Genomic DNA, 26,554 nt, shown 5'->3' with positions numbered 1-26,554 from the left:
TTTATACTTACTGACTCAGCTCCTTTAGCCCGCTGAAGTAAGAAATCTGACAGATTCACTATCCTCAGAGAAGAAATTTCTCCTCACCTCAGTCTTAAATGGGTGCCTCCTTACTCTGAGCTTAGGACCTCTGGTCTTAGACAGCTACCTGGACTACACCTCCTCCCACCCTGCCCCCTGTAAAAACGCCATCCCATATTCCCAATTCCTTCGTCTCCGCCGCATCTGCTCCCAGAGGACCAGTTCCAATACCGTACAGCCCAGATGGCCTCCTTCTTCAAAGACCGCAGATTTCCCCCAAACGTGATCGACGATGCCCTCCACCGGATCTCCTCCACTTCCCGCTCCTCCGCCCTTGAGCCCCGCCCCTCCAACTGCCACAAGGACAGAACCCCACTGGTTCTCACCTACCACCCCACCAACCTCCGTATACAGTGTATCATTCGCCGTCATTTCCGCCACCTCCAAACGGACCCCACCACCAGGGATATATTTCCCTCCCCTCCCCTATCAGCGTTCCGCAAAGAACACTCCCTTCGTGACTCCCTCGTCAGGTCCACACCCCCCACCAACCCAACCTCCACTCCCGGCACCTTCCCCTGCAACCGCAGGAAATGCAAAACTTGCGCCCACACCTCCTCCCTTACCTCTCTCCAAGGCCCCAAGGGATCCTTCCATATCCGCCACAAGTTCACCTGCACCTCCACACACATCATCTATTGCATCCGCTGCAGCCGATGTGGCCTCCTCTACATTGGGGAGATGGGCCGCCTACTTGCGGACCGCTTCAGGGAACACCTCTGGGACGCCCGGACCAACCAACCCAACCACCCCGTGACTCAACACTTTAACTCTCCCTTCCATTCCACCAAGGACATGCAGGTCCTTGGACTCCTCCATCGCCAGAACATAACAACACGACAGTTGGAGGAAGAGCGCCTCATCTTCCACCTGGGAACCCTCCAACCACAAGGGATGAACTCAGATTTCTCCAGTTTCCTCATTTCCCCTCCCCCCACCTTGTCTCAGTCGATTCCCTCGAACTCAGCACCGCCCTCCTAACCTGCAATTTTCTTCCTGACCTCTCCGCTCCCACCCCACTCCGGCCTATCACCCTCACCTTGACTTCCTTCCACCTATCACATCTCCATCGCCCCTCCCCCAAGTCCTTCCTCCCTACCTTTTATCTTAGCCTGCTGGACGCACTTTCCTCATTCCTGATGAAGGGCTTGTGCCCGAAACGTCAAATTTCCTGTTCCTTGGATGCTGCCTGACCTGCTGCGCTTTAACCAGCAACACATTTTCAGCTTAGACTCACAAGGGGAAACAGCCTTTCTGCAACTGCCCTGTAAAGTCCCCTAAGAATTGTATATGCTTCAATATGGTTTCCTCTCATTCTCCTAAACTCCAATAAGTAGAATTCCAATCTACTCAACCTCTCCTCATAAGGCAGACCCTAAATACCCAGGATCAGTTGAGTAAATCTTCTCTGGGCTGCCTCCAACGCCTGTTTACTTTTCTTTAGAAAGGAGGCTCAAAACTGTACACAGTCATTAAGCTATGTCTGACTAGTAACTTGTACGGTTTTAACAAGATTTCTCTGTGTTTAAAATCCCTTCCCTTTGAAATAAAGACCAACATTCCATTTGTCTTCTCTACTGAACTAGTATGCTAGCTCTTTGTGCCCTTTTCTCTGATCAAATTACAGTGAAAGAACTTGTAGCATATTCATGTTAAAAATACTGTGTAAATCCAAAATGTTACCAACATAATTCACTCCTGCAAAATCAACATTTTAAAAACTTAATTCTCATTAGCTCTAGTGTAAGTATAACCATTTTCTAGAGTTACAGAATTTGCCTGCAACACTTGCCTTGTGTTGCTGTATACATCTTTCAACAGTTTCCAAATCACTGGACATGTCTGGGAACAGAGTATCTAAGGCAGTTGCATTTTCTTGTATGTGAGTGGACAGATGATCCAGTGTGGTAAGGAGCTCCTGATGCATTGCCTTGATCTTAGACTGAAAAGCAGAATAGAAATGTCAATCAGTTTGTATTAAAACCAGAGGACGGTATGGCCCAGATGGAGCCATTGTTAAAATCATTAATCACATATGGCATCTAAACTCAAAACAAACCCATTAACCGTTTGCATTAACGTAATTTTCAAAACTGCGGCTCCTAGAATGCTCTGGTTATTTTGAGTAGAAACAGTTGGAGGCTAGTGTTTTATTGGCAAGTGATTGATCTCAGCAGACAATATGATCAGCAACAGACCCACAGTCACAGGACACAAGTGGAATTCCACCAGTTACTGTTTATAATGCAGGACATCGAACTCTGAATACAAAACAGGCATTCCTGGACAAGTTACTGGAACATCCAAAAAAGGCCCTTTAGTCTTGAGTTTTCATCACCATTCATTAAAGTTGGACTGACTTGAACCTTAACAGCACTGACACCATTTTGCTTTACCACTTTTTTTTCCTTGGTAGCTTTACCTTACAAAAATCTACCTCCAACAATTTTGGGGTGTGTGTATACAGATTTACAGAGGACCCCACAAAATGTGAGTCAGGAGACAGCCCAACAATAATAAAGTGCACCTTATAATTTTGAAAGTAACACAGAAAGTCTAAACTCGAAGTATTCATTTTGACGTAATAGAGGAGGATCATTTGTAAAATATTTGGAAAGGCAATACAACAGACCTGTTCTATTTCAATGGCACTTGACAGGGCCTCGACCCTGCTCACACACACATCAATCATGTCCCGGAGAGACGTTTGTAAATCTTTACAGTCAGTTTCCAAATTCTTCAGTAATGGTTCATCAGGATCCAGGTGAACACTATCCAGAAATTTCTCGGCAGCTTTCAGATCGCGTGTTACTGACTCCTCCAGCTCACACTTTACTAACTGGAAAACAGGTTTACATGAACAATTCCACATGACAGACCACGAGAATTTACTCATTTACAGTATGACATAAGGGTCTTAACAAAACATCATTTGACAGGTACATCTAAAATCAGCTGGCTTTAATGGGATAAAGAAATAAAGACATTCCTGGGACAGAGAGAAGGCATCCAGATGCAGAGAGTCAGAGAGATGTGTTAGCGCAAAGAGGAGAGAATATGGGACAAAGACAGAGAGAGGGACAGTAAGAGAGTCAGTGTGAGGGGGATACAGACAACGATGGATGTGATAGCATTAGACAGGGTGCAGAGGAGATATCCCCTTCCCTGGTATGGAGGGAAGGTCTCATGAAGAAAGGCTGAGGGACTTGAGGCTGTTTTTGTTAGAGAGAAGGAGATTGAGAGGTGTCTTAATAGAGGCATACAAGATGATCAGAGGATTAGAAAGGGTGGACAGTGAGAGCCTTTTTCCTCGGATGATGATGGTTAGCATGAGGGGACATAGCTTTGAATTGAGGGATGATAGATGGCCTCTCTCTTTAAAGACAGTAATTTCCCCTCCCACGTGGTTGATGTCTTCCAACGCATCTCATCCACATCCCGCACCTTCGCCCTCAAAACCTCCCCCCTCCAACCACAACAAGGACAGAACTCCCTGGTCATCAGCTTCCACCCCACCAACCTCCGCATAGACTGCATCATCCCCCAACATTTCTGCCACCTACAAACAGACTCCACCACCAGGGATATATTTCCCTCCCACCCCTATCCGCTTTCTGCAAAGACCTCTCCCTCAGTGACTACCTGATCAGGTCCATGCTCCCCAACAACCCACTCTCCCCATAAGGCACCTTTCCCTGCCATCACAGGAATTTCAAAACTTGCGCCCACCATCTCCCCCCTCACCTCTGTCCAAGGTCCCAAAGGAGCCTTCCACATCCAAAGTTTCACCTGCACTTCAATATATGTAATTTACTGCATCTGCAGTTTCCTCTACATTGGGGAGACTAGACACCTTCCCACAGAGCTCTTTAGGGAACATCTTCATGACACCCGCACCAATAAACCCCACGGCCCCAAGGCCGAACATTTCAACACCTCCTCCCACTGGGCTGAGGACATGCAGGTTCTGGGCCTTCTCCACCGCCGTTCCCTCACCACCCGATGCCTGGAGGAAGAACACCTCATCTTCTGCCTTGGAACTCTTCAACCCCAGGGCATCAATGTGGACTTCACCAGTTTCCTCATTTCCCTTCCCCTCATCTTACCCCCGTTCCAAACTTCCAGCTCAGCACCATCCTCATGACCTGTGCCACCTGTCAATTTTCCTTCCCATCTATCTACTCCATCCTCCTCTCCAACCTATCACCTTTACCCCTTCCTCCATCCACCTATTGCACTCACAGCTACCTTCTCCCCAGCCCCACCCCCTCCCATTTGTCTCTCCACCCCCGAGGCTTCCAGACTCATTCCTGATGAAGGACTCCTGCCTGAAACGTTCATTTTCCTGTTCCTCGGATGCTGCCTGACCTGAAGTGCATTTTCAGCACCATTCTAATCACAGGCAGCACTAAGCACATAAGCATTTTGATAAGGAGCATTCTTGAAAAATCTAGCTAAGAGACACCTGGGCACTAACCACAGACACCAAGTTTACTATTTAGTTAAATGTAGAAGAAAAAGGCAAATTCTATAGTATGCCAAACTTGTAAATTATAAACTTTATAACAAATGGTAATAATTCGCATTCTTTTGTATCTCATGTAATTAGGTTACATAAATTAGGGAATATAAATTGCCTAATAGAATCCGAAAAAATCATTAGTGATAAGCAAATATTGTGTTTATTGGGAATTAGCATGATGCAGCTGGCAAATATCTGGGAAGAAGTATAATTGTCAGTATTGGAATGTGAATGAATGAGGTGCCTGGTAAGATCCCAAAGATAGGTGACAGAGGTGTCTGGTAAACATTATGAGATCACGGGAGGACCTAGGGCTCTCCATGGAGCTGTCCACTGTTGATCGCGTGTTTATTGGATTGGACGTGGAGATTACGGGAGATCTAACGAACAACGACATCAATGTTACATGCACTTTTTAGAATGCATCAAAATGCTGTACTTGGCTGAGAAAGGCAGAGTGTCTGGTGGAAACTGTTTCCATATCCTCTCACACGCTGCATTGGCAAAGGGCTTGAATAAGGATCGATTTGCACAGTGGCTCAGTGGTTAGCATGCTTCCTCACAGCACCAGGGACCCATTTTCAATTCTAGCCTTGGGTGACTGTCTGTGTGGAATTAACACAATCTCCAGTTTCCTCCCACAGTCCAAAGACGTACAAGTTAGATGGATTGGCTGTGCTAAATTGCCCATCATGTGTGGTGGGGGGTGTCAGTTAAGTACATTAGCCTCGGGCAATACAGGGTGAGAGGACATGGGGTGGGTCTGGGTGGGATACACTTCAGAGGACCTGTTGGGCCAAATGACCCATTTCCACATTATAGGTAATCTATATAAATAAGACGACTTGTGCTATGAGACGCAGGACTCAAGCTTTCTTTTTGATAGCTCTCCTCCAACAGGGGGCATAGGAGAGTTGGTGTCTGGAAGCAGGAAAAGAGTGAGAGGCAGAGAGGGTGGGAGAGAAAGAGAAAGAGAGAGTGGGGGGGGGGAAGAGAAGCATGGGCATAGAGAGAGGGAGGGAGGAAGAGAGGGAGGATGGATGGAGGAACAGAGAGAAAGAGAATGGGAGAGGGAGAAGTGTGGGCATAGAGAGAGAGAGACGGAGAGAGAAGAGGGCAAGGGGGAAGCTGAGAGCGGGGTGCCAGGAGATTGGTGCGAAGAGAGGAGAAAGGGAGAATGGGCGTGGGGATAGTAGTACGAGGACAGAGGGAGGCAGGAGGAAGGCATAGAATGAGAAGAGAGTGGATAAGAGTTAGAGTGAGAGTTGCGGACAGCGTGGGTAGGGGAAAGAGGACAGCAAAAACATACTGATGGACAATATTGGCCAGAACATCGGGCCACTTGTGGGAGTGGCAACCTCACTATTCACAATACCTAAACAAGACCCTAAATATTTAAAAGTAGATAGTTTGTACTCTGTAAATTTATGCTCAAATATTTTTAGACTTCTTAAAACAACATGGACTGCATAGCTTAATTTCAGATTTATACCAGCAATTATATTCATATGGAGCTCCTCTTCAGCCCAAACACACTAACTACTAACACATTTCACATTTTCATCATCCTCTGGATCAAGATATTGCTCCTGAATTTGCTAACAGATTCAGTATTGATCAATTAATAACAAAGGCCCAGAATTTTGGAAAGCCTCACGAGTGGGATTACTTTCACGCAGTCAATCCAATAAAATTTTCTGAACTTTGAAGGTATGTTCGATCATTCTGCATCTTGGTTTAAGAGATGATTGTTTTGATACAACAATCCAACATGATTTCAAAAGTGGAATTAATGCTGTGCATAATTTACAGTAAGTCCCCATTTAATGTTAGCCAGTTTCATGTTATTTTGCTTTAAAAACGGGGCATGTATTTTTGGATAACATTGCAAGATTTTTAAGTAACTGTCCACTAGCATGAACTCAAACTGTGTGACCTGTTCACCACAGTGTTTAGTCTCTCCTGCTCCCAAACCCACCCTCCAGTTTGCAACCTCTGCTGCTTCATGATTCATCCTCTTGCTGATCTTTGCTTTTCCAAACCTCCCACTGACACGTTCATCATTGCCCTCTCCTGAATCTGTGTTCCCTTTCAAAACCCAGATTGATCTGAAGTTGGGAGCTCTGGAGTTACAGAATTACAGATCCCAATGGTCCAGAAGCAAATGCTCCTGATCGTTGCTTCCCTTTCCTGAGACCTGGCTGGGAGCAAGGCCTTTGGATGTGAGCAGAGGCAGCAAGAGTGGTTGAAGCACATGCACCAGATGAAACTCTCAGTGAGTTGAGGAATGATAACCAGTGAGCAGGAGAGTGTGGGAGTATTTGAAGCTGCAGGTTGGGAGGATTGGCAACAAGAGGGTGAATTAAGTAGTGAGAGTGACCCTAAACTGGTGTAGGGGCAACAACAGGAATAGCCCATTGTGGCCAGGAGGGTTAGGGAGCAAAAGCTGTGGCAAGCGGGAGGTTTGGGAAGCAGGAGTAGCAGCAAACGAAAAATACTGTAAAGTAAAAGTTTTATGTTTTTTGCATTTTTATTGTTAAATTCAGTTTATAAGTTATTTAATTATCAATAAAGAAATTTAGCAATGTGAAGGGTTTGACAGGGTGTAATTCAATAGGTAAACATGATTTGCTTAGTTGTTTCATTTTAAGTTGTAATTTTCAGGAATACAATTCAAATTCAAATGAAGACATATTTCTAAAGCATGCACTGAATGTACAAATGATGTAATCCTAGTTACACTGAAAGCTGCTTCATAGGGTTACCTGTATCTGCACACAAATGAACTAAACTCACACCATAATATCTTCCAGCATGTAAGCAGCCCATTTATCCTGTAGGCTAGTATCAGCTCTTGAAAAATGACATCCAATGGTCCCATTCTCCTGCTCTCTCCTTAAAGCATTACTTATTATTCTTCTTAGATCTATGCCCAGCCCCTTGTTAAAAGTTAGAACTGAGTCTGCTTTCACCATCACCTTTTCAGCCAGTGTATTCCAGATCATGATAACTCACTGCATTCCCTTTTGTTTTGCCACGCATCTTAAATTTGTGGTCTCTGGTAATTAAACTTCCTGCCTATGGTATATTTCTCTCCATCTACTAGGTACTCCATCAAAACTCTTCACTGTTTTGAACACTTTTACTAAATCCTTTCTGTTCCTGACAAAACCAATTCTGCCATCTTAGCGGGTTCTTAGAAGATTTGTAGCTCAGGTTGTGGTTTTGGATGTAAGTTTGCTTGCTGAGCTGGAAGGTTTGTTTTCAGACGCTTCATCACCATATTAGTTTACATCACCAGTGAGCCACTGGTGAAGCATTGTTATGTCCTGCTTTCTATTTGTGTTTAGGTTTCCTTGTGGTGGTGATGTCATTTCCTGTAGTGGTGATGTCACTTCCTGTTCTTTTTCTCAGAGGGTGGTAGATGGTGTCCAAGTTGATGTGTTTGTTGATACAGTTCTGGTTGGAATTCCATGCTTCCAGGAATCCTCTTGTGTGTCGCTGTTTGGCTTGTCCTAGGATGGATGTGTTGTCTCAGTCAAAGTGGCATACTTCCTCAGCTGTATGTAAGGATACTAATGATAGTGGGTCATGTCTTTTTGTGGCTAGTTGATGTTCATGTATCCTGATGGCTATTTTTCTGCCTGTTTGTCCAATGTAGTGTTTGTAAATGACGTTCGTTTTGCTAGTTGTCTGTATAGGGCTGTTCATTAGCTGCTGTTTTAGAGTGTTGGTGGGTTTGTGGGCTACCATGATGCCAAGAGGTCTGAGTTGTCTGGCAGTCATTTCCGAGATGTCTTTGATGTAGGGGAGAGTGACTAAGGATTCTGGGTATGTTTTGTCTGCTTGTTTGGGTTTACTGCTGAGAAATTGGTGGACTGTGTTCATTGGGTACCCGTTCTTTTTGAATACACTGTACAGGTGATTTTCCTGTACTCTTCGTAGTTCCTCTGTGCTGCAGTGTGTCGTGGCTCATTGAAGTAATGTTCTAATGCAGCTTCATTTATGGGTGCTGGTATGATCACTTCTGTACTTCAGTATTTGTCTGTATATGTTGTTTTCCTGTAGACACTGGTTTGAAGATCCCCATTGGCTGTTTGCTCTACTGTGACATCTAGGCATGACAGTTTGTTGTTATTTTCCTCCTCTTTAGTGAATTTTATGCCAGTAAGGATATTATTGATGATCTTGTTCATTTAGTGATGACAAAGGTGTCATCCACATAATGGACTCAAAGTTTGGGTTGGATGGTCAGCAGAGCTGTTAGTTCAAGTCTCTGCATTACTGTATCTGCTAAGAACCCTGATATCGGAGATCCCATGGCTGTTCCATTGGTTTTGTTATTTAAAATAAAGTGGGTGGTCAGGCATTGGTCCACTAGCTGGACAATGTTGTACTTGCTGATGAAGTTGGTGGTGTTTGGTATATGTGCCTTTGGTTCTTTTAATAGTGTCATCAGTATTTCTCTGGCCAGGTTGATGTTGATGGATGTGAACAGCGCTGTTATGTCAAAGGAGACCATTATTTCATCCTCTTCTATCTTGGTGTCTTTTATGGTGTGCAGAACTCTTTGTGTGGAGTGAATAGAGTGGTATGAGTCTTCTGCTAGGTGTTTTAGTCTTTGGTGTAGTTCCTTGAATAATCTGTACGTTGGTGTTCCAGGTAGTGAGACTGGGTCTGAGGGGGACTCCTGGTTTTGTGAAAATTTTTGGTAATCCTTAGAAGCATGGTGTGTTGGATCAGTCGGTCTTCGTTTAATTCTCTGATTTCTGAAGTTTTTTGAGTAAGGCTGTGATTCAGTTCTCTGGTTGTGGGATCAGGTCTATCGCCACAAAAATAAGGGGTACCCAATGAACACAGCCGACCAATATCTCACCAAACAAGCAGACACAACACGTCCAGAAACCTTAGCCACTCTCCCTTACATCAAAGACACCTCGGAAATGACTGACAGACTACTCAGACCCCTTGGCACCATGGTAGCCCACAAACACACCAACACACTAAAACAGCAGCTAATGAACTTAAAAAACTCTGTACAGACAACAAGCAAAACTAATGTCATTTACAAAAAACCTTGCAAGAACTATAACAAACACTATATTGGACAACAGGCAAAAAAATAGCCACCAGGATACATGAACATCAACTAGCCACAAAAGGACATGACCCACTATCATTAGTATCCTTACATCTAGATGAGGAAGGACACCACTTTGACTGGGACAACACATCCATCTTAGGACAAACCAAACAGAGACATGAATAAGAATTCCTGGAAGCATGGCATTCCAACCGGAACTTTATCAGCAAACACATCAACTTGAACCCATGTACCACTCTCTGAGAAAAATAACAAGTGACATCACCGACACTGGAAATGACATCACCAACTGAAGGAAACCTAAAATATAAATGGAAAGCGGGACATAACACTAGCGTTTCAGCGGAGGCTCACCGATGATGTTAGCTAGTATGGTGATGAAATGTCTGAAAATGAACCTTCCAGCTCAGCGGGCAAAAATACATCCAGAATTCCAACATCTCTCATCCCGCCAAGTAACTAAAGTGTCTGGTACCACTCCAGTTAATCTTCTTTATATCTACTCCAAGGCAATCTTGAGAAAGGCAGTCCAATACATTGCTACAGTACTTAAGTTATATTTAAAACAATCACAACTTTTCCCAGTCATGGTTTTTAATTTGAAAAAATGTTAATTGCACAGTGAGCTTGTTCCATATGAAATACATTACTTACTTTGTGGTAATCTAGTTGCTCTTGAAGGATTTCCAGGTCCGTGTCAACTGGCTGCAGGCTCTCCAGTTGGATTCTCCTATCTTGGAGTAACATCAAGTCAGCTTGCAAGTTCTCTGCATGCTCCAAACACTGTTGTGCAATGTTACATATCTGCAACAAAAATCAAATTAACACTTCAGCTTTGGCCTAAGATTTGTAATGTTATGAAAGAACAGATTATTTCCAAGACAAATATTAAATTGAACAAAGTGAACATAGTGAATATGTCAATCAACACAATATAATAAATAACATTTGATACAAAACAATGATGGATATAAAATGCATAAAATAAAGCTCAGGAAATCTTGAAATCTACAGTCTACTGACAATTTCTAATCTTTGTCCGAAGCCCAAAATAGTCACCAGGTGATAAGATTAAGATATTTCAATAAATGTTTGCTTTTCATTTTCATGCTGGAAAGGTCAGGAATATCAGAGTTGAATCACAATAACTCAGGATCAAAAATTAGCATCATCCTGCTCCAACATTTGACAAGATCACAGCTGATTTTTTTCAAAGAATTGTAACTCTTTCATGCCCTTTCTCAAAAACATGCTTGATTGTGGATTACTTTCTAAATGTCCTACTACTACTTTCATAACTGATTCATTGTAGAGTGAATGATCTATTTTATACCGTCTTTTATGACATCTGGATTTACCTATGTATTTTTCAGACAGTAACCTTTGATTCAGTGAAGTGTACTCACTCCTGTAAAATGAAGGAAACATGGCAATCCATTTGTACACAGCAAGCTTCCATAAACAGTAATCTGATATAGACCAGATAATCTGTTTTACAAATGCTGATGCAGGATAAATATTGTCCAAATGACCAGGGAGTTCTAAATTTGATTGTAAAAGTCACCTGCCATGTTTCATTCAGGAAACAAAACTTTGCCAATAATGTTTGTTCAACTTTAAAATGAACATGAGAGACAAGAGATTCAACAGATACAGTCCCACATTCAATAGCAGGAGCAACAATTTGGAATACTACACTAAAGTAGTTTGGGAAGGCGATGACTTCATGGTATTATTGCTACACAACTAAACCAGAAAACCAGGGGAACATTCTGGGCACCCAGGTTTGGAACTGATGGTGCAGTTTGAATTTAATAAAAAGAAAATTTTGAATTATGAAAGTAACGATGACCATGAAGCCACTTTCAATTGTTGGAAAAACCCATCTGGTTCACTAATGTCATTTAGGGAAGGTAACTGCCTTCCTTAATTGGTCTGGCCTATAGCTGACTCCACATCCACAGCAATGTAGTTGATTCTTAGCTGGCCTCTGAAATAGCTGCAAATGTGTTGCTGGTCAAAGCACAGCAGGCCAGGCAGCATCTTTTACTGGTCTCTGAAATAGTCTAGCGAGCCACTCAGTTGTAACAATTACTAGAAAGTCTCCAAGAAATGGAACTGTCAGTGATCTAGGTACCAGAAATAACAATTGCAAAAGCCCTATTAACCCTGCAAAATCCTCCTCACTAACATCTTACTGACATTTTCCAAATGCATGACCACTATCATCTCAAAGAACAATGGCAGCAGGTACAAGGGAAAGTACACCACTTGCAAGTTCCTCTCCACTCACCATCCTGATTTGGAAATATTGTACATCAATGTTCCTTCAATAACACTGAATCGAAACAGCATTGTGGGTCTAGCTATAGCAATTCAAGTCAGCAGCTCATCCCACCCCATTTTCAAGGACAACTTGAGATTAACAAAATATCTGACCCAGCCAATGATGCCTATTTCCCATGAATACATAAAAGAAGTAATGGATCTAGCAAAAACCTTCTTAACTATAAAACCTACAAGGAACTGAATCAATATTACTACTGAACTGAATTGACAATAGGGTATACAAATGCTGACTGTATCAAACCAAGAAATTGTTTAATATGGATGAGCTACCACGTTAAGATTTTCTCACATTATTATCTAATCAATATTGGCTCTAATGTATGAGGACTGAGAATGTTTGTAAGGATACAGACAACACTGTAATTCAACTCATTCTTGGTTTTGTGCGTTTATAATTTTTCACAATTGAATTGTATGAAGATAAATTACAAGGATTACTAACCTGTCCATCTTCCTCAATAGTCTTGTGGTCTACATGCTGTTCAAGTTTAATGTTGGTCTCTTCCTCAATGCCTTCCAATAGTTTCATTTCACAAGATACATCGGAAGACTGCATCACTAAATCCATACTGCTCTTTCCATTTACATCTTGGTCACATGCAACAGTTTCAACTATGTCCTTCACATCATCTTTATTCTCATTAACCCATGATGCATCTTCAAAGGTGAATGGTTCCTGAATGTTTTCTATTACTGTTTCTATTTCAACAGGATTACTAAACGATGTAGCAACTGAATCTTCACTTGTTCTTTCATTTGTACCATATACACCAGATTGCACATCTCTTTCATTAATTATATTTGCAGTCCACACATTGTTTGATGCATTGCCAAGATTTTCACTCTCCTGAACGTTCTTCTGAAATTCTTGATCACTGTAAGGAGACTGCATTGGCGAATTTTCATTTTTGTCCTCATTTATATTTTGGCCACCCTGCACCTGTGTCTTTTCCTTCGCATTGTCTTCTTCATTCACTTTAACGCAGGAATTATTCACTGCTAGCTCAGTGGTATGCTCACGAATATTGTTTGCCAGATCTGGGTGAGAATCAGCTAGTACTTTCTTCTTTCCATTCTCACTTACATATTTTCCATCTTGCCTGACTTGCAACACTTCCTTCACTTCCCCAAGACCCTTATTGTTGCTAATCCCAATGTCATCAGATGCATCCTCCAAAATGACTTTGGGTTGAGCATCTTCAAACAATTTCACTTCATCAGAAAAATCAGCAGATTGCATTAGTGGATCATCTTTCTGCCTATTTTGCTTTATTTCTATCATCCTCTTCATCGTACCATCATCATCATTAATGTGGGCATCTTTTGATGCACTGTCATAAATGGCTACCTTCTCTATGCCTTCTTGTGATTCTGACCATCTGATAGGAGAACCAAGATTCCCATTCTCATGAGGAGCTACACTTTGGTCATTTTCTTTCACCTGAGTCGCTTGATTCATGTCAATCCTTTTCTCCTTGACTGTTTGCTGCAGTATACTTTGAGGAGTTCCTGCAGTGCTGAGTAGCACAAGAAATCTTTCACATAGCGTCTCTTTCACTTGCCTGTCTTCTGTCAAATCTGGAATTTCATGTTTTAATTCACAGAAAAGCTCATCAATCAGGCTGCTGACCAGGGCTTGGTTTTTCAAACTGTAAGGATCTTTCTCTTCAATTAATGCAAAAAGCACTTCCTGCACGTGTGCACTCATCATTACTGGCTTCAAACAAGCAATCGACTCTGTTATTTTTAAGGACTTTTCTTCTTTCAAACCAAATGATTCACCAAACTTTTCATTGAGAAGCTCTTGTTTCAGACAATCAAAGAGAATTTCTGACTTACTTACAGCAGCCCAAGTATCACCACATAAATTTGCCACATCCTGAGCATTAAGCATTGCAGCGCCACCTTCCATCTCTCCACTGCGTTCCTTCAAATCAAAGGTGTCCGCCTTTTTACTATCACCAGTTCCACCATTAATTCTGACTGTTCTTTGATCATCTGTATTTTCTGAAGACTCATTTTCAGCAGTTGTGAGACCAAGCATTTTTTCTGAATGGACAGGACTTTCCTCTTCCAAAACCAAATTGCTTTTATCCTCAAGCCATGATGAATTATTTGTTGTTTTGTCCAATGACATCTCAAGCTTCTGACCACCTTCAAAATTCTGATCTCTCATTTCTTCATTGATTCTTTCTTGACATAAATGATTTTCAGATTCTCCCAATGATTTTTCACCACTATAGTCTGACATCTCACCCTCATATCCTCCTGCTTCAGAAGGATTTGCCACATTTTCCTCCATTTTTTTCACTTCATTTACAAGTTCTGCAGGGTCATTTAAAGTTTCAACCACCTTTTTATTTTGCCCACATTCATTTATCATTGGAACATCACTTGGGATTTCTTCATCTTCACTTGGTTTTCTTTTGAATGCATCATTGAATTTCATATACACAGCTTTCAGCACATTCCCCACAGCCATTCCAATGTTTACAGTTTGTTCAGATCCTTCTGCACCTTCTTCACAGCCAGAACTTTGTGCAACTTGATTACTTTTTCTGGAAATTCCATTTAATTGTGCTTTATCATCTGGGCTGAGAATTATATCAGGCTTTCTTCCTTCAAAACTTTCTTCCAAATCACCATTTCCCTTGGTACTCATTACACCTTGAACCATGATATTGGCTGGTGAATTGTTTGGCTCCATCTCTTCCACACATTTTTCTTCCATAAACATCTTTGCAGTCAATTTTCCAAATTCCTCATTAAGTTCCTCTTCACATGTTACAAGATTTTCTTTTCCAGCCGATTCTAAAGTATCAGTCTCCAGCTCAATATCTGATGTGCATTCTCGAATGTATGAGAAAAAGTCACCTTGCAGTGAATCTTCAATACAAGGTGATTTGGATGGCATGTAGTCCAGTTTTCTGGACAAATTTTCCTCAGGAGTTTGTCCAGTCTGCCCCTGAAACTCAATATTGAGGGAAATATCTTGAACACTTTCCGGAACAGAGGAGCCGGAAAGTGAGGGGTATATCTGACAGTTCAGTTCACTCTTTGCTCCAACATCCTGATCAGTGATTTCATCTTCTCTGGCACATATCAAGGTTTTATCCTCTTTGTCCTCTTTGAGAGCGCTAGCCAGATCCACATCTGCCACTCGTAATGTTGACACTGGTTCAACATCTTCGACATTCAAAAATCGTTCATGAGGTTTTACTGCCATGTATCTCCGCCCAGTGACTATATCTATTTTACTTATTCTCACCAAATCAGAGTAAGGAATAATGCTAATTTGGCTTTCACCAAAATTATCCTGGCTTTTGTAAAGGTTAATTTCTTTGTTTAAATTACTATTCAATAATTTTTCATCACCAGACTCTACTTGAATCACTGATTTTCCATTTTCGAGTTCGATGAAGTCTTCATTAATTTTCTGGTTCTTTTCAATTGCCACTGGAAAATGTAAACACTGAGAGATTTCTTGAGAACACAAATTCTTCTCAGCGTTTGAAGTATGGCATGATGTTTCTAATTCAAACAGATCATCAGCTAGGTCTTCACTAATTAAACCATGCCTCAAAGCATTAGCTACAGAGAGGCGAAGTCCTGATTTATGTTGAATGATACCACCATCTACGACTTGTTTACGCAGAACAGAGAGCACATCATCCCTTTCCACAAGGTGGTTGTTAACTGCTTCCATCACAGACAAAGGTTGTTTTGTCTGTGGATCCAATATGCCATACATTTCAAACTGGTAATTTAGTGCCCTTTGTTTGGTCATCTCGTCGACTTGCCCTCCATTTTTTGCCTTTTCTATTTTCATCAACTGTTCAGCAATTTCATCATCAACCAGGCAGAGCTTTGAGGCTGCAGCCACTGATAATTGGTCTTCTTGTTTGAGATCCACGATGCCACCAGAAACAATTTGGGCTTCTAGCAAATGCAGAGCTGTACACGAGTTTAAAATACCAAGTCTTAATGCATCATGAACATTGTGCAGCTTCTTAGTCTCTGGGTCAATGATTCCAGAGACCATTTTTTCTGAAAGTAATACTTTTGTCAAGAGGTCATTGTTTACGACTTGCTCTGCTGTAGCAGACACTTCCATTATTTCTCCTGTACCAGGGTTATAGAATCCTCCAATCAATCCAAGCTTATCTAACACTTTGATAGCAACATCACTTGGTAAAAGACCCTTCGCCACTGCATCACTAAGAGTTAAATTTTCACCACTCTCCTCAAAACAAATTCCTCCACCTTGGAACTGTGAAACCAAAACATCCACAGCCATCTCCTCATCCAAAAGTCCATGTGCCAAAGCAGCCTCAAGACTGTAGTTTTTACCAGTAACAGCGTCAAATATTCCACCTGTTTCAAGTTCTGATTTGTAATGTTTCATCAAAGTTGATCTGTCCCATTTCCTACTCCCAACTGCCTCTGAAGAAATCTTGTCTGCATCGTTTTCTTCATCCTCTTCTTCCAAGATGTACAAATTTCTCCCATTACCTCTGCAGATGCCTTCAGCATTCTCCAGTGTCACCATACCATCACGTGGACTCTCTTGCAATGGACATCTTATATCCAGACTGCAGTCACTTTTCACTTTATCCGTTATTATTAGATTACCCACTGATGTACTTTGCTCAGATATTCCACAGTTCTTCATTGCTTCCTGCACAGCCTTAACATTCACTTGTTTGTGCTGATCTTGTTCACTGGTATTTGAATTAAATGTTGCATTATTTAGAAAATTAACTTCACCGCTTACCATTTCCGTGGAACATTCAAATACATCCTTGATATTTTCAACTCCAGAAGGACTAAACATTTGAGTCCCTTCCATTCCTGTAAGCTCTTCAACAAACCATGGCATTTCCTGGCTGTCTGCGATATCGTCCAATCCTTCCACACTTGTAATGAATTTGGTCCTCCCATTTTCAACCACATCACCTACTGAAGCATCTTGGTAAATGGCACCATCTTCAACCATATATGTGGGCCCACTCAATCCATTCCCTAACACTTTGTCATTGTTACCTTCTTCATTGGAATTTGGACTTTCATCCTCTAACAAACTATCTCTCACAACAGATTCTTCAGCAATCTCCATTTTATCTAAGTCTGCCAAGTCATCCAATGTTTCGATGATCTTTATTACTTTCTGCTCTGATTCCTTATAGCCCTTAGTGTCATTCACAGAGTGTGCACCTTTACTTCCAATGTCTGCAGGGCTCAGTTCCAAGATTTCATTGGATACTGAGAGACACTCTTCCACTGATGAACTCATTACATCAAACACTGTCTCCATTGGGAAATCTGCATGTGTTTCCATCAACGTATGAAAGCTGGCCTGGTTTTCAAGATTACTATCTTCCAGTTTATCTTTATTAGCAACAACAGAATTCTTGTCATCTGTAATCAATTGTTCTTCATCCTTCATTTTCATTATGACATTAGTCTTTGCATTTTCACTTAATCTTTCTTCATCAGAAGTACCAATAAAATCTATCATTTCATGTACGTCCGCGATATCTTCTAACATTTCAATTGTCCTTATTTTGTTCTTCCCACATACGAGGTCTTCGCTTGTTTCTGCTTCAGTTTCTAATTGATCAGAAATAAATCCATCTTTGCCAATTGGCAGCTGTGATTCCAAAGGAACAAAGTTTGCAGATGTATCTGCCATGCTGTTTTGATATTCCATTGAGAGCTCAGCAATACTTTGTCTTCTGCCTGCATCATTAGATGCTACCATTTCTGAAGCTTCCAAGTACTGCTGAGTAGTCACACTATTTGAAGTTTTGTTCGCATGCTCTGCGTTGCTCACTAATGCGTCTCCAAATCCATGAGTACCATTGTTAATTTTATCACCATTCTGCATATCAGATGATGTATCAAGGCCCAGCATTTTATTTAGAGCATCGCCAAAGTCTCTTTGGAGATCCGTGTCCAATGGACATAGAGTGAACTTATTGTGTTCATAAGATGGAGATGACTGCCCTTTTGGAATCCTCGAGCTGATTTCAGCTGGCAAGTGTTCTGTTGAAGACACAGTCTGGGCAACTTCCTCCTCTTGGAATGAATCTGCAGTTTGCAACAATGAAACTACCACTTGAGTAACCTGATCATCTTTTGGAACCTCTTCACTTTTTCTCAAATGGTTTCCTAAATCATTTTCAAAAGAATTAGCATGGTTGGTTTGGCTGGCCAATTGAACACTTTCATTAAGGTTTGGATGCTCACTTTCAGGAAGAGATGGCACTTCAGGACAACCTTCAAAATTATCTAACGCTTCAATTGCCTGAATTGCTTTGCTCTCTTTGATGTCAGTCACACAATTTCTTGGACTCTCTATCGTCTGTGAATATGCATACTCTTTGAGTTCACTTGTTGGAAACTGTCGCACACCAGGCATCCAACATAATGCTTCATTATTAATATTCCTACAATGTTCATTTGGTGCATCAACACGCTGTTTTTCCATGCTATCACCTGAATCCAACCTTTCAGAATGAAGATGGTTCTGAAGGGAGCTGATACCTTCTGATGTTTTTACAGCTTCCAACAGATTCTCAAGAACACTGTCATCTTGAATATGAAGGTACTCTTGCTGATTTTCTAATGGAATATGTGTACCACTTGCTTCCATCACCATTTTAATCTTTTCATTTAAGTCACTATTAACCAAGAGTAGCCTCCTTCCTGAGCCTGCATCCATATAGCTGTGCATCATCAAATAAGATACAAATTTCTTCTGAATTTCCATCTGCTGTAGAGTTGATTTCTCATCGCCGCCTCTTTCTTTAACACCGGTAAGGTCATTAGTAGCACATGTTTTGACTTCAGAATTTGATCCCCAGTTCATGATGTCGTCATGGGAAGATTGAAAGTGTTTGGTGCCAGGCATCAAGTCAGGCAATATTACTGTGCTTAGAACATGTGCTTCATTTGTGTCTACTATCCCTAGGCTGCTTGCCTCTTCAGGTGTGAGCACTGACGAGTTCTCAGGGATATAAAGGGCTGCAATTTTTTGCCTGTTATTCAAGATTTTGTGGGCTAATTCATTTGTTACCACTCCCTGTTGCAAAGAAGTGTCGACAGAAAATATCTCCCCAGAATCAGGCCAAATGAGACCCATAAATACCCGCTGTGATTCCAGGACCAAAAGTGCACTGCTTGATGATATTAAATTGCATTGCACAGCTTCATCCATGGTTAACCGCCTGCCAGTAGCTGTGTCGATAACGCCTCCTGTTTGAATTTGGTGGGTGAGGAGGCCTGAAGCTGTATCATGATCAATGAGACCGCATTCCAAAGCTTCATCTACTGTTAGCTGAGCTCCTGTCTGAGGGTGAATAAGCCCACCAGCGAACAGCTGAGCACCAAGAAGCCTGATCATCACTTCACGGTCTATGAGGCCTTCATGGACTGCCCGTAGAACACTGATCTGTCTCCCAGATTTCAAGTTGATTGTGCCCCACTCTCTTTGATTTACACGAAGTAGTCTTAATCCAGTTTCTTTATCTACTGTGACTCTTTGCATTAATTCCATTAATGATACCTTCTCAGCTGTATTTGGATCAATCAGCTCCTTGCACATCTTCTGCCTCTCTTGCAATTTGAAGTACAGCTGAGCAGTGATGAGTTCTCTCTGAAAAGCTTCCTCAAGATTAAATCTTTCACCCGTGGCTGGAACCCTGAGTCCTCCAGTGGCAAACCATGCCTCAAGGACTTTAATGACCGATATTTCTGAGATAATGTTGCTGTCATAAACACCAACAACAGGATGGGTGCCACTTGAAATAATTTTGGCTGAATTACTCAACTCTTCCAGTTGGTTGAAGATCTTTCCATCTATCAATTGACATCTCAAGGCTTCTTCTATACCAAGGCATTGCCTTGTTTCTGGAAGAATTAGACCTGACACAATGGCCTGAGCTTCCAGCAAAATCACCCCTGTGTCGTAATCTATAAGGCCATGGCATATTGCAGAGAATATCGGATAAACCATCCCAGTCGCCAGATCAAGAACACCTGCAATGGTTTCATAGTCCTGAAAATCAAAAGGGGAAAGAAGAATATTTACAAGAGGGAATAAAGTTGGCACCAAACATAATTAAATACAAGCACCAAATAATCATTACCTCCAAGCTCTTCAGAACCCGTCCATGCAAAACACACTTCAATTATGGTGATACGATGATACAATAATGTGTACTTACCAGGGAGGTGAATATTAGCGATGCGACAGCAAAAGTGAGGCCCAGTACTGATGCCGACAGAAGTAATTTTTTTTTATAAAATGTCCTGCATGCATATCCTTTAATGCAAAAGTATCATCCATGTATTTTAAAGGGTTAGTCACAACAGGAAGCAAAAGAGCGTTATTTTTAGTCTGTAACATGACTCGTTGTGTACTTATAGAGCTTAAGCACCATGCTTCTGTTTACAGAAAAAGGAAAGAATTAGGTATTCAACATCGTGATAACCATGCTATGCATGTTTACAGCATACAGTAGTGGAGTTCTTTACAAAGCTAAATAAAACTCCTCCTTTTCTCATTCAACAAAGGAAATCCATCTCTGAGGATATCACAGTTGCATTATTTCTTTTAAAAAAAGTTTGTCAAAAGTTTGAAAGCATTAGCTTATTTTGATTGATGCCACCTTCATGAACAATCCAACTGAATTAAATTCAGGATTTTTGGATGGTTAATGACAAAGTACCCCGTACTCAAATTCTGCTCTGCTGCAGAAATACAACTTTAAACATTTCCCGAACCCAGAGTTGATCATTACCTTCTCCACTGCCTCTTCAGCTAGTGTACTTTGCATTTGCTGGAGGCCATCAGAAGACTCCTCACACAACTTATCATAAGCTTCCTGAAGAGACTCAAGCTGTTTCTCAGTTTGCTGTTTATCTTCTTCCGATATCCTACATTTTAAAAAGAAGTGTAGAAATGAGCTACCAGCAAAAACAATCCAGTGAAATAAAAACTCTTCAGAGACATAAATCACCACAAGACCAAATTAACATGAACTTGCTATTTGGAGGATTTAAACCAAAATGATCCATCACAATCTAAGTTCCTTATGGCCACGGTCTCAGAGGTATGGGCTAATCGATTGGGGCAAATGGCCACCAGATTTAAAGGAAGTCAGTACTTGCACAAGAAAGCGCACTAGCAGAGTTTTCTCAGTAAGGAAGTGAAGAAGCAGATAGCTATCCCTTGGCTGGTTTCTAGTTACCGAGACAACAGAGAACGTGTCAGAACATTAGGCGAAGAACTTTAGTTATAATGTACCTCATAGAATATATTTCAGCACCAACTATACAGTCACTTGCCTCCAGAAAGAAACCCTCAGACAACGTTACTGAAAACTAGCAGGAACTATTGTAATGGAATTGTATACAGCGATCCTATTAATAAGGACTTTCTGCCCAAAATGGGCTGAGAATAAAAGCTCACAAGAAGGGCAAAAATCAGGCATCTGTTGTAGTTAGCATCTGTCTTAATTGAAACAGAAAATGCGGGGGAAAAACAGAGTTAATGTTTTGAGCCCAAAATGACTCTTCTTTCGAATGCAAAAGGGTTGGAAAACATTGGTTTTTATGATGTTAATAGAGGGGAAGGAGCATTGAGTGGAACAGATTTGTGAGGGTGCCCAGAACACAAGGTAAAGGGTTGGAAACAGTGGGGAAGGCGATAGAGATGTGTCCCATTTTCTCCTTTTCACATGTTCATTTACACTCATTTTGTATTTCTATCTACTCTTGAACAATACCAAATAGAAAGAACAAACTAACTTGTCACTGTGCTTGGCCAAGAATATCTGCGTCGTGTGGATAGCTTCAGCAATCTCATCTTTCTTGTTTGATAATTCCACACAAAGCACCTGGAACAAGTAACGAATAACAATGAGGTCAATCATATCTTAAAGAAAGTTTCTGTTTTATTCTGAGATGTCCTAAAGCTCACATATTTCCCTCAAAGACATTCATCCATTATGTACTGACAGGTTAAAGCTGATGTGAGGAACCATTTCTACACAGAAAGGGGTGTGGAAATCTGCAACGCTTCCTACACTTTAAGAATCTGTTGAGTCTGGGGTCAATCAAACATTTAAAATCTGTGATAAATACACTTGACAAACAAATATCTATCTACTGGTTATGGAATCAGAAGACTAGATGGAGTTAAGATATACATCAGACACACTGGATGAGAACAGGCTCAAGAAACTGAAAGGTCTTTTCCTGTTCCAAGTTAAGGGAGATTTTGGGGAATGGGATGAGGAGGAAGAAGTATACTTCTCCAAAAGTGAATTGTATGAATAATTGAAGGGGAAGAATGTTCAGGACTACAGGAAGGTGGGATAAATTTCATAGCTCTTTCAAAAAGGAAAAGTGGGTGAAATGACCCGCTTCTGCACTGTTTTTCATCTTTAGTCTAAAAAAGTAAGATATTACCATCATAATTGTTGAAAAATTTTCTCTACTGAGCAGTGCGGTGTAGTGATAGTAATAAGGTCAGCCAGGAGTATGAGTTCCTTGATTGCAGCTATAAACCTGTTCCACTCAGGGAGCCCTACCAGGAGTGTCAGATATTCTATTCACTCTGGGAGATGGCTCTGAGCAAGGTCAAGTGTCAAGGGCTCTCCAGATTTAAACAAAGCGCAACTTGGTGATGGGATACCGCCCTCTGTGGCGTTATTTCAGCAGGGTGGAAAACTAGTCAAGAGGACAGCACTTTAATACAAGTAATCCCTGTCACTGTACAAGTTCAGCAGTGATATAGCTGATAAATATTTCGTAAGGAACTGATGCATGACCAAAATTTAAAAAGAATTGAGATATCTGAATTAGGTGGAGACTTGGCAGGAAGTCAGTGAGAAAGTCTCTCAATTAGCTAAACAGACATAAATATTCTTTCTTTTTCTGGGCCATTGAACAAAGAACAGTTGGTTACAGCATTTGGTTTGAAAACAAACCACATATCAGTTGCAAACCATTGACAGACTTCTGCCAATATTATTTTGAGCTGCTTAGTAGGGGTGAAAGACCATCTGAGGACCACCTACTCGGTTTTACCCATCCCAACTCCACCACTGAGAGAGATTTTCCCTGTTTGGTGATGGAAAGAAAAAAATTGAACCTACATCATTGAACCTACAAAGGCAGAGTTACTTTTCTATGAATCCACAAAACAAAAATTCCAGTAATGTTGGGGATTTGGCTACTTCAAATAAATTTGTGACACAAAAAGAAGTAAATTGTAAAACAATAAAGTATGGAAAGAGGTTTTTATCCCATTTTGCCTTTTTGGAGTGGCTATTCCATCACCCCACTCCTTTCTAATAGGTCAGTAACATCTTCCCTTTCATTATTTATCCAATCATCTTTGGACAGCAATTCTCAAAATTTAAGAAATTAAAGTAGGAATAGGCATCTTGTTCTAATGATGTTACTTCCAAAAACCCAATCACATTATTCAGTTTGGTGCTGTGACAATACGTTTATGGATTGGTATGGTGGGCAGCACGGTGGCACAGTGGTTAGCACTGCTGCCTCACAGCGCCTGAGACCCAGGTTCAATTCCCGACTCAGGCGACTGACTGTGTGGAGTTTGCATGTTCTCCCCGTGTCTGCGTGGGTTTCCTCTGGGTGCTCTGGTTTCCTCCCACAGTCCAAAGATGTGCGGCTCAGGTGAATTGGCCATGCTAAATTGCCCGTAGTGTTAGGTAAGGGGTATATGTCGGGGTATGGGTGGGTTGCGCTTCGGCGGGTCGGTGTGGACTTGTTGGGCCGAAGGGCCTGTTTCCACACTGTAAGTAATCTAATCTAATCTAATCTATATAATATGAGAACTGAATTTACATTCACATGCAGACCTTGTCCTTTGTAAGCAGAAAAGGAAATTGGCAATACATTACACTGTCCTAATTGAAGAAGAGATTATTGAAATTACTAGCCCCTGCTGCATTCCTCATGATTTGAACCAATCACTGACTATATTGATCAATTAGAGTCAACCTGCCTGGTCTGAAGAGAAAACAAGAAGGCTCCAAAGGGATAAAGACAGGTTAAATGAGTGGTCAAAGAACTGGCAAATGGAGCCTAATGTGGGAAAACATGAAATTGTCTATTTTGGTAGGAAGAGAGGTAAAAGCATATTATCTAACTGGTGAGCGGTTGCAGAGCGCTGAGTTGCAGAAGGATTAGGGTGTCCGAGTGCATGAATCACAAAAGGTTAACATGTAGGTACAGCAATTAATTAGGAAAGCTAATATAATGTTATTGTTTATTGTGTGGGGAATTCAATACAAAAGTAGGGAGGTTATGCTTCAGTTATACAAAGCACCGGTGAGAACATGTACAGAATACCGTGTGGTTTACTAGTCTCTGTACTTATGAAAGAATATTAATGTGTTGTAAACAGCTCAGCAAAGGTTTCACAGATTAATTCCTGGAATGGGCTGGTTGTGTTATGTCCACTGGAGGTTTGAAGTGTATGGAGCAACATAAGGTCTTGACAGGATGTGGAAAGGATGTTTCCTGTTGTGAGAAAAGCTAGAACTATGGGTCACTGTTTAACGACAAGGTGTTGCTCATTTAAAACGGAGATATGGAAAATGTTTTCTCACAGGGCTTGAGTGTCGATGGAACTTTCCTGCTCAAAAGGCAAGAAAATCATGGTCCTTGAATAGTCTTAATTAGACGTAGATTGAATCTTGAGAAGCAAAGGAGTAAAAGGTTTTTGGAGGTAGGTGGGAATGGGAATAAGGATTTTTTTGTGAATGATGGAACAAGGTTGAAGGGCCCAGCAGCCTCCTCCTGCTCACAATTCATAATGTCCCTAATCAACTAGTTCTTGCTATATCTGCAAATCAATTATGGACCAACCAATTAGCACCCTTTTCTCATTCTGTCTAGGTCTCATTTCTTGTCCAATCCTGAAGAGAGCCAGACAAAAATCTTCAGCGTTGAGTCTCTCTTCTGTTACTTTCAAGCCTGGGGTAACAAACATTTAGTTATAATACCCCACTTCACCAAGACCAAACTATTCTGACATAATTTGACAAAGATTCAAATTTAAGGGCTTACAAGGGAATTAAGATGTACCCTGCTATAAACAAAATTCATTAGCATCAGGCATTGATCATCTGGCTGGAAGCAATCTTGCCTGGTAGAAATAAGTAGAAAGAAGTCCAGTTCCACCAATGGGTCTACAGTTCTAAAGTTCCTGAAATGACCCAGGCATGAACCAAAGCACTGGAGAACTGCCAATCTACCTTGATTTTAAAACTCTCATCCTAGTGTATGTAGTAATTGTACCAAGGTCGTCCAATTGGTGATCATAGTATCTGACTTCCTGGATTGGGGCTGTTAATCTGGTTGAATCAGGGAGCCTTGACTGACATAAAATGATTAAGTGTCAGGGACACTGACTCTGGGGTGCCTGACTTTGTATGAGGGAGTATTACAGTCAGGATTGTTCGCGTGTAAATAAAAGGTTACTTGGTGATGGGATACCAGCCTAGGAGTCATCTTACTCAATTTAAGTTGAGTAGCAATCTTTTGCTGTCTTGAGTCTGCATACCAAGAACAACTACAATGGCTTGCTGGCCAGGATCCTGAAAAGATGTTAACTGTTTGGTGGAGGTTGGGCTTTGTTTTGGGGTTTTGCTGTGAGCCATCCTAGAGTTCCTCTGACCAGGATGTGTCCTAAGTGAGGCTATGCAACTATGTAATTCCTGCAGTCAAGTGGTGTTCCCCAACCTCAATCAGACTGGTGAAGGTGTCCATTCCATCAGAATACCTTGTAAATCATCTGCTCCGCTTGCTGCATTTTCCAACAATAAAGCCGATTGTGGTGTCGGTTTGAGGTTTAGATGTGCTTCAGCTATCAGGTGTTTTTGCATAGTTATATCATCAATACCACAAACCTGACAGTCTCCAAGCATCTCATTAAAGATTAAACCAAATTCACAGGCTTCTGTCAGTCATCTTAACCTAGTCAAGAATCAGAGGATTCTTACTGGGATTTTTGAACTGCAGAGTAAAAGTAAGAGTGTCTCAGAATTAGAGGAGGCTTGGAGTCACAATATTTCTCAACGATGTCAGTTAATTCTTGAAAGATTTTAGTACCTGCTACCTCAGGGAAAGTTAGTCTCCTAATGACAGAAAAAGCTGCAGCTCCACAGGCCGTCAAGAAAATTACTCATTTTTCATCTGCCACAACATCATTTCCTGCCAGATGAAGCTACCGAGGAGGCTCCTGCTGGAATAGGTGAGTTCCCATGCATTACATGCCATCCATGTTGCACCTTGGGTAACTCTCCTAGAAAAAGGACCAGTCCATGTCCTCTGAGTCGGAGTGGGAGGGATGTAGTGATTGTAAATAGGTCAGCTAGGAGTACCTCATAGAATATGAGTTCCCTGATTGGGGCTGTTAATCTGGTCCAATCAGAGAGCCGTGGCTGATATATAAA

The 26,554-nt window shown here is 41.3% G+C and overlaps 1 protein-coding gene across 12 annotated transcripts in view; it reads right to left on the bottom strand.

The window, feature by feature from the left end:
* The window catches only part of dst (dystonin), a 624,072-nt gene that overhangs the window by 266,919 nt on the left and 330,599 nt on the right, over nt 1-26,554 (bottom strand). For 11 of the 12 annotated variants that reach the window (XM_060852081.1, XM_060852129.1, XM_060852093.1 and 8 more), the window contains 2 exons: nt 21,870-21,958; nt 20,861-20,996 (listed from right to left, as the gene is read on the bottom strand). In XM_060852081.1, the coding sequence (XP_060708064.1) occupies nt 20,861-20,996; nt 21,870-21,958 (225 nt within the window). Of the gene's footprint in view, nt 1-1,873; nt 2,024-2,713; nt 2,921-10,361; nt 10,512-12,498; nt 15,309-20,860; nt 20,997-21,869; nt 21,959-26,554 lie in introns of those variants that run through there. The other variant, XM_060852179.1, reaches the window with a different exon arrangement.

This window comes from Hemiscyllium ocellatum, chromosome 3, assembly GCF_020745735.1.
Source record: "Hemiscyllium ocellatum isolate sHemOce1 chromosome 3, sHemOce1.pat.X.cur, whole genome shotgun sequence".
Classification (NCBI taxonomy): Eukaryota; Metazoa; Chordata; class Chondrichthyes; order Orectolobiformes; family Hemiscylliidae; genus Hemiscyllium; species Hemiscyllium ocellatum.
Note: the sequence above shows the minus strand (reverse complement) of the source record. Positions and strands in the feature narration are given on the sequence as shown.